Source organism: Theropithecus gelada, chromosome 3, assembly GCF_003255815.1.
Source record: "Theropithecus gelada isolate Dixy chromosome 3, Tgel_1.0, whole genome shotgun sequence".
NCBI lineage: Eukaryota > Metazoa > Chordata > Mammalia > Primates > Cercopithecidae > Theropithecus > Theropithecus gelada.
The window spans coordinates 147,107,178-147,119,267 of record NC_037670.1 but is presented as its reverse complement, the minus strand read 5'-3'; the positions used below and the strand labels follow the sequence as shown (position 1 = coordinate 147,119,267).

General features: G+C 35.3%; 1 protein-coding gene across 16 annotated transcripts in view; it reads left to right on the top strand.

The window, feature by feature from the left end:
* Positions 1–12,090, top strand: part of CADPS2 (calcium dependent secretion activator 2) — a 576,693-nt gene that overhangs the window by 255,820 nt on the left and 308,783 nt on the right. For all 16 annotated transcript variants that reach the window (XM_025379676.1, XM_025379667.1, XM_025379666.1 and 13 more), the window contains exons 5-6: positions 5,243–5,479; positions 11,780–11,898. In XM_025379676.1, coding sequence (XP_025235461.1) covers positions 5,243–5,479; positions 11,780–11,898 — 356 coding nt within the window. The remainder of the gene's footprint in view (positions 1–5,242; positions 5,480–11,779; positions 11,899–12,090) is intronic.

Below are 12,090 nucleotides of genomic sequence, written 5' to 3'. Positions count from 1 at the left end.
TTGTTGAATTATATTCTGACAATAATCCTACAAACCTTGTAAGGGCAGATGATATCATGAAGTTAATTTCATAGAAGAGGAAATTGAGGCTTAGACAAGATTATTTATTTCACCATGATTACATAACAAATAAGTGGCTGAGGCAGACCTCAAATCCTGGCCTTGCCTCCAGAGCCTCAGCTCGCTCTCTTACATCCTGCTGCCTCTGCAATCTGATAATTCCAGAAGTGTGGTTGATAAATAGCTATTAGTTGGCATTCAGGAACACCCCCTTCTGTATTTCACAGAACAACACAATATAATAACAATAAAACTACAGGGCAAAATATCTGTTTCAAGAGGGATGTTGACTTTAATACTTTAGCCAAGAGGTGATTAGGAAGTAGTGAACAAAATGTGTACAGGGCCAGAAAGACCTGTGACCAAATTCATGATTGCTGTTTTCTAAACATAATAGTAAGCACGATACTTAACACTTTCGAGCCTCATTTTTTCTATCCACAAATTAATTGAACAAATATTTATTGAACACCAACTATACAGCCAGGTGCTATCTTAGTTACTTGGGATACATTGGTATAAAATGAGACAAAAATATTTCTGCCAGGCCCTGGTGGAACTTACATTTTATTTGCGATAGCCCCACAATAAGCAGTAAACATGCCATGTAACTGAATTATGGAAGGTGATCATTGTTACTTAGAAAATAGATCAGAAAAAGTGAGATGGGGAATGTAAGAGGGAGATGTGGGTGGTTACAGTTTTCAGTCAAGTGGTCAGGGCAGGCCAATTCTTGATAGTGCAGTCCTTCCAGATACTCAGGCCAAAAAACTTGGAATCATCTTTGACCCCTTTTTCTCATACCTCATGCAACTTATCAGGAAATGCTTTTATCTCTACCTTCACAGTATTTCCAGAATGTGACAGTTGCTGCCATCCTCCCCCTTCTAGTGTGGTCCAGTCATCTTTGTCTCTTGTCTCGATCATTGTTCTGTCCTTTTAGTCAGTCTCCTGGATTCTACCCCTGTCCCCATTAACACAACAGCCAGCAATGTTCTGCACTAAATCTGTGATGATTCCCTATGTTGCTGAGAAAAAAAGAAAAGTTCTTAAAATGGCCTGCAAAGTCCTGTGTGATCTGTTCTTTGTTACCCCTCTGACTTTATCCTCCACTAAACTCTTGCCCTTGCTCAATCCACTTTGGCTACGGTGGCCTCCTTGCCTTTCCTTGCCACAGGGCCTTGGCCCTGACTCTTCAGCTGCAGCGAACATCCACTGACATTTACATGGCTTGCTCCCTGCTGTAGTCAGGTTCTCCAGAGAGACAGAACCAATGGGAGATTATATCTGTATTTTCATATATCTAGACAAATATCTAGGTACATATAATAAATATGTATATAATATTTAAAGTAGATGTTATGCATACATACATGTTATATGTGTGTGTGTGTGTGTGTGTATATATATAGATACACACATGTGTGGGGGGGGAGGGCAGGGAGAGAGAGAGAGATTGATGGTGTTCAAGGAATTGGCTTCCACAGCTGTGGGCACTGGCAAGTCCAGAATCCATAGGACAAGTAGGCAGGCTGGAAATTCAGGTGAGGGTTGATGTTACAGTCTTAAGTCTGAAATCTGTAGGGCGGACTGGCAGGCGAGAAACTGTGTTTTAGTCTTGAGGCAAAATTGCTGCTTCTTTAGGAAACCTTCACCTTTGGTCATAAGTCCGTCAACTGAGTGAATGAGACCTACCTATAGATGTAGGAGGGTGATCTGATTTACTGAATCTACTGATTGTAAATGTTATTAACATCTAAAGAATATCTTGATAGCAACACTTAAATTCGTATGTGACCCAACAACTGGGCACCATAGCCTAGCCAGATTGACAAACAAAATTAATCATCATACTTCCTCATCCACTTTTAGCTCAAAGGGCATCATCTCCTCATTGAGACCTTCCCCGACCACCCTGTTTAAAACTGCAACCCTTCTCACCACTCACTCTGTGTTCCTTCTAGACTTTTTCTCCATGTCACTTACCACTTTCTACCATAAGAAATTATTTCCTTGTTTACTAAGTGTATTGCCTCACAGTAAAATATAGGTTTCATGGCAGCAGAGGACTTTGTCCACTATCTTCATGGTTCTCTCCAGGAGCCTGGAGTAGAACACATAGCAGACCCTCAGGGAATGTTTATCGAATGACTGAGTCTTACGTGCTGGCATATTTGTGAGAAAGCTGGGGCTGTGAAGAATTCTTGAATTATTTGTACACTCCCTCCCTTTTCTCCCACTCATTTGAATTGAAAGGAAGAGAGAATACCAATATGGTAAGGATAACTGAATCTGCTCTAATTTGTAGCAAAAACATTTAAACACTTCAACGATTTAGTTAGGTTTGAAACCAGCTTCAAAACCAGTAGTTCACTTGATGCCATGGTGCTGAGATTACAACCTAAAATTAATATGGGGCATGGGAAGCAGCAGAGATCAGCTTAGAGAAACTATCCTAGGGTATGAAATCCAGATGTCATCTAGTGGAAGGTTAACAGCACTTAAGAAAAAGTGATTATACTTGAATAATGAGAAAACCTTTTAAATAAACAAATATTGTTTTTGGGTATACCATGTATTAAGACCACTAGTGACCTATGCTGTACAGAGGACCTAATCAGAACACATAGCTTATAAGAGTGACTCACAGTTAGACAACTAGGAAATAACCCTATTTCTGATTCAATTTTAGTTTAACAGAACGAATTTTAAATGTATATTTGTCTGATATGCAATTAGTTTTGTTGTTTGCCAGTGAGGGACAACACAAGCAGGCTAAATAGAGTTGATGAAATATTATCAATAAACCTCAAAGTTTTAAAACAGAATTTTGAGCTTTCTCAGAGAAAAAAATTCAAGTATAGTCTAGTCCCTGAAAAATTTGGAAATACGGATAAAAGAGCCAATTTTGGAGATGCCTGCTTTTCTCCTGTTGGACAGATGATAGTTAATGAAATGTTTATAGTTAAAGCTAAATACAAATAGATTTTTTTTCTTGTGCTAATGCTAGTTTTTCCATAACATGTTGAAAATTTGAAAGCAAAGCATTAGTATATCAGCAATTTCAGATATGTGACATACTCACCTTTTTATTTGTTAAACTATACTTTTTGAGGGTAAAATTATGACTTTCATACAAATATAAAATGGACACACAATAGAGATTTTATTCAATGCATAATTAATAAGCAAACAAGTTAGATATTAAAACCAGACCAAAGAGCATGTGAGAAACTAGGTGTTTGGGGGCATTACTAAGATAAGATTAATGGGCTTAATTAAAAATTGGTTAATTTGTAATACAGATTTAAACTGAACCTTTGGGTTATATTATTCACCAAACATTATTTGCACCTCTTTCAGACACAGTTTTACAAGGTAACGTGTAACTTTATTGTCTGGAACCTTTAATCAATAATAAATAATAAGGTGAACTAAGATCTTTCCCCAAATGATCATTGGATGGCCTTAACCTCCATATGACATTGAAAGGATCTGCCCGCTCATTGCTTTGCCTTATTTCTCAGTTTTGGATGCTTTTTCTGACAGCCTTAAAGTTAGGCCAAAAACATAAAATATGTTTTTTATGGATCGTTTTGCTTTTTTCCCCTCTCTTTGCTTATCTGAAAAATTATTCTAAAGACAATTCCTTCCCTCCCCCACCCCACTAAAGGAAACCCAGGTATTCTATAGCTGGGTAGTTGCCTGTTTTTTTAAGGATATAAATTTGCTATTTTGGAATGTTGCTTCAAACTGTAGAGAAGTTTTTAAAGGATACTTAAGAACCTTCTTTGAGAAAGTTAATTTTTAATGTAGATATTTAATCTGTCTGTGACATTATGCAATTTTAATTTTGATTATATGTAAATTATTTTAAAAAGAAATATGTGAAAGTTATATTGGGGGAAAAGAAAAACAGGTGGCCTGCGACTCTGGGACTGATCTGTGAAGTGGTGCCAGATGTTCCTTCCCATCCCATGAACGAACTGGTGCAAGTGAGTCAGAGACCAGATGCGGGTTGACAAGAGCACGCTGGATGCTTTCCAGTTGTACTAGTAATGCAGATTTCTTAGGTTAGATTTTGAATGATGTCAAGGGAGAAAACGTAAAGGCCGTGCTGCAGCATTCAGCAGTCATTTGAAAGATGGCCGCTTTAGGCTTTCATCCTCCAGCCAGTTCTATGCAGTGGTGGTCATTTTACACTAGGCTTAATGTTGTAAAACTATATACCCTCTGTCTTTAAGAGAGAAAACCTAAGTGCCAGGTTGGCAAACAGTAAAGAAAGAGCCAAGAATGTGAGGGAACAAAGTGCTCTCATTTGCTGTTCTGGGGAATGTAAATTTATTATAATCTTCTCTAAGAATGATTTGGCACTACCAAAGAATGATTTGGTGAATATCAATATTTGGAATGTCCTTTTAATTGAGCAGAAGAAACAAATCTGATTGCAGAGTTAAAATTATTGAATGACAATGCTGATATAATTTAGCAGGAAAATAGAATCTTCCAAATTGATATTGTTACTTTTTCCCTTGATAATTTTTATCATAAATTTCCTTTTGCTTTAAACATTTTCTAAGCCTTTAGTAAAAAACTGAATTTATAGCCACAAGAGATCTTGGCACATTACTATGAAAATTTACTAATTTTAGAAATATGTCCGTATCACTCTTCAAGAGTGTGAGTTTTTAATGCCTATTTATGAAAAAGCATACCCTTCCAACAATGCATATCTGTGGTAAGAAATAGGGCTATTGTTAAAATATTTGTTTCCTAACTGGCAAAGCTGTGTGTCCTGAATTTTTTTTATAGACTAGTTATCTCAAGCATTGCAAAGCTACTAGTGGCTAAGGTTCATCTATACACTAAAATATCTTCCATGCATGTTTTCAGAGTTTGTTTTTCCTTAAGCAGATCTTATCACAAATAAAGTTAATGTGAAAATATATGTGATTTTTTCATTTTGTACTGCAATGATCCTCAATAAGATATCTGAAGTACCTTAGATATAATCAAAAATGCCAAAGCCTGAGGATTTTAAAGCCTAGTGACTGAAGTAGGGTAGATATGTTGAGAGTGTTGTAATTTCTAAGACAGCAAAGTATATACATCATACAATTTTTTAATGATGAAATTGAAATATGACTTATGTAACACTATTATTTTAAAAATTATTTTCAAGGAAAGAAAATTCCCCAAATTTATAGCAAAAGATATGGAGAATATGTATATAGAAGAGTTGCGGTCTTCGGTGAATTTGCTAATGGCCAATTTGGAAAGTCTTCCAGTTTCGAAAGGTGGTCCAGAATTTAAATTACAAAAATTAAAACGTTCACAGAACTCTGCATTTTTGGACATAGGAGATGAGAATGAGATTCAGCTGTCAAAGTCCGACGTGGTGCTGTCATTCACCTTAGAGGTAAGTAACTTTATCTCATGCTCACCTCTGGCAGCATAAATGAGGCTGCAAAATAATTTCTGTTGACCTTTGCAGTAACTTTTAGAATTTAAAACAGTGTAATATATGTTGGAGATGTTAAATTATTCTTCATTTGTTGGACACTCAGCTTGTATATGCAAATGAATGCAAATTTCCCTTTAAACATAACAACAGTATTATGATTAAATAATAAAATAATAAAAGTTTTAAGGCAAATCTTCTTTATGCCATCGAGGCTAGTGTAAGTTTACTGATAAAATAGGGCGAGCATTGTGGCTCACACCTGTAATCCCAGCACTTTGCGAGGCCTAGGCAAGAAGATCACTTAAGCCAAGAAGTTTAAGACCAGCCTAGGCAACACAGCAAGACCCTGTTTCCTTAAAAAAAAAAAAAAAGAATTATCTGGTCATGATGGTGCCTGTAGTCCCAGCTACTTGGGAGGCTGAGACGGGAGAATTGCTTGAGCCCAGGAGGTTGAGGTTACATTGAACAGTGATCATGACACTGCATTCCAGCCTGACTGACGGAGTGAGACCCTGTTTCAAAAATACAACAATAACAAAAATTCATTGATAAAATAAGCATCAAAATGCACATGGGTAGAAATAGCAATTCAATATATAATTGAATTCTTTGTAATTTGGGAACTCCTTTCAGATTTTTGGTTAACCTTTCTTTTTAAATCTACTTTACCCATAGGATCATTTTACTAGGATCATATCAAATAAGCCAGTTATAATGCACATTATTAGGTATCATGAATGATGAGAAATAGAGATTTCTTCTTTTTCAGTACTTCAAGTTTTATTACAGGCACAGTACATATTAGAGCAAGAACAAAAGTCATACATTTAAAATTGTATTCTCCAAAACTTCAGAATTTCATATTTTATGCAAATCACTGGAAACCGAAGACTAATACTCTTTGTACAACTTTCTATTGATGCTTTACATATCTCTTCATTGATCATCTATGTATATGGGCTTATCTAGTTATATGTCTGTGGGTTTGTACACCACAACACACACACACACACACACACACACACACACACACACACACACACACCCCNACCGCACCACACACACACACACACACACACACACACACACACACACACACACACCCCTGACATCTTTAGTTCCCAGGAGAAAGAATGTATGTGAGGCATTAAGATAAAAGATTATAACATAATAATTAGGAGAGTCAAGTCACCATTTGGCTGAAACTCAAGCTTCCCCTCCCCATAATTTTTATTCCATTAGTAAATAGTAACAATGTGATACTTTAATTCATAGCTCTTTCAAAAATTATATTGAGGCTTATAGCTCCTTCCTTTTATCCTCTCTACTGGTTCCCAGTGCTGCCATTTGCATTTGCTGATTGACAAATAAAAGTAAATACAGTCTTACGAAGAACAGTTTTCAATTTCTTTATTGAAACTTCATTTCCTTAGTTTATGGCAGAAGAAGAAAACTTCTATTTTTATTCTTTTTTCTCCATATATTTAACTCTGAGATACATTCAAACTTGAGGACATCTGCCTCTCACTTTCTTGACTTCAGGATTAATGATTTAGTTGTAGGTTAATAGATTAAACTTAGTGTCATATTAGAACTATGAGGCTTTCTTCTGACTCAAGATTCGATTCTGGGCTTACCTAATGACTTGACCAAATGGTTTCACTACTGGGTTTCTTCTCAGCCTTTTCAATCCTATAACATAAGGATGTCTAATTTGAAACTACATAGCATGTTACCTGTAGAATTTCCTCATCATTCCTGTCTCATATCTCCTGCTGAGTGAAATACAAAACGTCAACTCTTTTCTATTTTTTAAGACTTTATACAAAACAAAATTCGTCCCTTAATTATAGTATAACTTTTTCCAACAAGAGTTTATCTTATTTATTTATTTATTTATTTATTTATTTATTTATTTATTTGGAGACTGAGTCTCTCTCTGTTTCCCATACTGGAGTGCAGTGGCGTTATCTCTGCTCACGACAACCTCCACCTCCTAGGTTCAAACGGTTCTCCTGTTTCAGCCTCCTGAGTAGCTGGGACTATAGGCATGCAACACCATGCCCGGCTAATTTTTTTTTTTTTTTTTTTTTTGGTATTTTTAGTAGAGATGGGATTTTGCCATCTTGCCCAGGCTGGTCTCGAACTCCTGAGCTCAGACAATCCACCCACCTCTGCCTCCAAAAGTGCTAGGATTACAGGCTTGAGACACTGTGCCCAGTCTATAATTTAGATTTATTGATGAAAAAAATAATTTGTAGAGCAAATAACTTTTATAATGTACAAGTCTAGCATTATCTTTATATGTAAACATTCAGAACTAAAAGTTTAGAACATTCTCTTTTCTCTATTCAAAAATCTTAAACAATTGTAATAATTAACTTATGAATTATGTTTTGCCTATTGAAAACAAAATTAGACTGCTGAGTCGATGTTTAAGTGATAACTATGAAGTGATATTCTGTCCTTTATTGCCAATATGTTTAGGAGGACTGTTCCGTTGGCAGTAGGTTGTTAGACAGAGAATATGAGCTAAAACTTCACTTTTCATGGTCTGAGAAGCTTGAATATTTATAAAATTGTTTTGATATCCTCTGTTGCTATGTCTATCTAAGGCAGATATTTTCCTACCATAGCATTATACAAATCTGTTCTTAGTGTCCGCAGTATTTTAAGCAAGAGTTATGTGTCCAGCAACAACGTAAAGTCGTGTTAAGTGACGATGGTGCAGTGCATGTTTATAGGACACCAGAGAGCATAGATACGCCTCTAGTCACAGGGCCTGTGACATCAACCAAGCTAAACTGAGTCATTATCTCTAGTTCTTTCAGCAAATCTTGCTCCTCAGACCCCATATTTCAGCCTAAGAAAACTCTGAAAGGCAAGCAGTTAATCCCATTTAAAGCTGTCACACTTCATTAGTCAGGCTTAGAAGTGGTCCAGTGGAGGAATCTTTTCTAAGAACTATACTGAGTCAAAGGAATAAAGTGCAGATTTGAAAAACTCTACTCAAATTTCACCTTCTCTTTAAAATTGCTCCCACCCTTCCCTTCTCCCACCATACCCTATTCCCTTCCCAAGATCAGTTTTTGCTATAGTACTTACCAACTAACATATAGTTCAGTTATATATTGTGTTTATTGTTAATTATCTGGCTTTCTCTACTAGAATGTAAGTTGCAGGAAGGTTCTATTTCTTTCTCTTTCTTTTTTGTTTACTGAGGTAATGAAAGTGCCTAAACAGTGCCTAGTGCACAATTGACTCAATAAATACTTATTGAATTAAGGAATTTTATGGTACCACAAAAGCAGCTGTTCAGGATTACTTTTAGGTTTCCCTGTTCATTAAGGCTTCAGAAGAAATATTAAAGCAAGAGATGATCCAATCCACAAAACACTAAGCTATTCAATAATGTTAAATGTTCAAGCAATACTAGAAAAACAAATGTTGACCTAAGAAGTGGAAAGTGGGGAATGTTATCAGTGGCATGAGTATAGTTGACTTCTTTTTTTTTTGAGACAGAGTCTCCCATTGTTGCCCAGGCTGGAGTGCAGTGGCGCGATCTCAGCTCACTGCAAGCTCCTGCGGGTTCACGCCATTCTCCTGCCTCAGCCTCCTGAGTAGCTGGGACTACAGGCGCCCACCACCACGCCTGGCTAATTTTTTGTATTTTTAGTAGAAACGGGGTTTCACCGTGTTAGCCAGAATGGTCTCGATCTCCTGACCTCGTGATCCGCCTGCCTTGGCCTCCCAAAGTGCTGAGATTACAGGTGTGAGCCACCGCGCCCAGCCTATAGTTGGTTTTTTACACTGAATTCTTTCATTGATATTAGGCTAGCAGATTCCATGAGTTTCTCTATGTTTGGTGCTATATGGTTCCCAATTTCACCATACTGCTCAGTGTCATTCTTTTATAAACTACACATGCTTAAATGTCTCCTAACTCTGTGGTCAGCGTTTCACTCGGAAGAAAGTTACCTAGTTTCACATTTTATACGTGCCTCTCTTCTTTTTACTTATAGGACAGCTTTATTTATTTTATCCTTATGACATCAGCTACAGAGAGAATGCGAAAGAGAAGATGAAAAATAGGTCGGTTTAGCTTCCATAGGTCCACTAGCAAGTTTTACTGGGAATTGAAACACTTACTTAAAATTAGATTAGCTGATGGTCCGTGGAATTCTTGGCTGTCTTTATCACTAATTATTTAGGCCAGCTATGTTTTATTTTCCTTTTTGATATCAGATCTGTACAATCATATTGTTTTATTTATATATATAGATTTTTTTTTATCACAGAAACTGTATCTTTTGAAAGTGACAATTCTGCAGGATAAAAGGTTCCCAGCATAGTTGGAAGTATTGTTTTGAAAAGCAGAGTACCATTTCATAAGTAGTATGTTTTAGGAGGTCATGTTTACAGTAGCTTATAGTAAAGGTGACAGAAATAATGTCAAGCAGATGCTGCCTTTCTTCTCTTGCATTTGGGCTATTTAAACACACTGCAGAAAGAGATGCAGTGTCAATAATATTCTGAAATATGAAGCAGTGCTCTTACGATTTCTAGACTTGTGGTACCCAATTCTGTTGTTTCATACATTTTAAATGACCATCAAACATTTTTATTATTAAGAAGTTATTAGAGTAATGGTGGTAAGTCCAAGTGTATTTGCCTTTTAATTAATATGGTTATGTATTTGATTTATCTCAGCTTCTGGTTTTATTTGTATAAGAATCTAACAAATTTCAATATTACTAGCAAAAAACCTGAGTCATTAAAAATGCATAATTTCCTTTGCTTATTTTCTTTAATCAAGATTTAGTATTTCATCCCAATTTCCCTGAGGAGTGTTAGAACAGCTGTGAAAGATACTACTTTTCTCTATCAATTCTCCATTAATTTTCTTAGTCTGTTTTCGGTTAAGTCCTGATTTTGATTCACATGTTGGTATGCATTTCCATGTGAGAAAATGACAAAAGCCCTGGTTGAGGAGGAAAACCTGTTCTGAGTTTGACCTTTTATTTTATTGATAAATAACTGAATGATCAGTTTCCTATATATTTTATGAAAACAAAATTTAACAAAAACCAAATACACATTTATATTTACAAACATGACTCTTCTCTTGTAACAGAGCTGAAAGGAAGAACACTTTTAAGATGATTTGTTTTTTGAGCCCTTTTGGATCAAAATTCTTATCATGACTCTATAAAAAATGTAATGACTGTAATAAAGTATTACATGATCAGGAACTGATACAGATTATGTTTATGGTAGATATTTTGGTAGCTATGAAACATGAATTTTATTATTATTTGTGCAGATACAACATGAGATCAATGAAGAAATCAATGTACATATATAAATGCATTTTAATCTATTTTATAAATTAAATTTTGAGAATTTGGAAGAGTTCATGATGTAACTTTTGATTGAAAACCTTATGGTAAATAATATTCATATTTGATGTATACATCCAATGAGAATGATAGGTTACAGTGTTTTAAGATTGGCAACCTCTTTGACAAACATTAAAAAGCGCACATAAAAAATATATGTTGTCCTTTCTCTCAGGAGTTACAAATACATAAGGCAATATCAGTTTTTCCAGTGTACTGAATTAAATTGGTACATATCTTCAATGGATAGAAAAATTATTTTTACTTACCAAGTTAGTATTAAGATGTTCAGTGACAAATTATAGTTTTCCATTTAATAAGATACAGTCCATAAATTAAACTCTTTTACAGACAGTAATAGTAATCTCAAGTGAATATAGAAAATTTCTGATGTCACGTGTTGATATCAATGAGTTGGTATGATGGTATAAATGTCTACCATTAATATATACTATATTAATTTATATGGAACTTGTGTGCTGCTGTTATCATCTGCACTGAATTTTCATTTGTGATTCTGCTTAACTTCATGCAGACTTGCCTTAATTTGTTAAGGATCTGAGTTTAAATTTCGTTTAATTCACTACAGCTTATATTTATGACCTTTGACCTTACTCTTATCTGTAGCTGGCAGCAAATATAGTTTCAGTTGCCAGATTTCCTAAAAATATTATTTGCTATACCTTCTATGAATAGAGGTGGATTCTAAAGAAGATAAAATACCAGTGATGTTAATAAAACAAAAATTTTTTTTTTCAGTTTTGTCAATCTTCCTTATTCAGTTCATGCTGCTATTTCTGTATATTGCTAAATGTTGTCAACTTGATGCATTATTTTAAAATCATTTTATCTTTAGATTGTCATAATGGAAGTGCAAGGCTTGAAGTCAGTTGCTCCCAATCGAATTGTTTACTGTACAATGGAAGTGGAAGGAGAAAAATTGCAGACAGACCAGGCTGAAGCCTCAAGGCCACAGTAAGCCAGTTGAAAAAAATGTATTGTTGTTATTGTTTATTTTTTTAATCCTCCCAAAGAAACATGCTCTATTTATGTGCATAAATGTGTGGTATTACACTCTAAAACTGCTATTTGGCTAGCTTTGTCTCAAATGTGTTAGAGCTAGTGTGTTCCTTTCTGGATAATGATGTTATAATTATAATTTTGGCA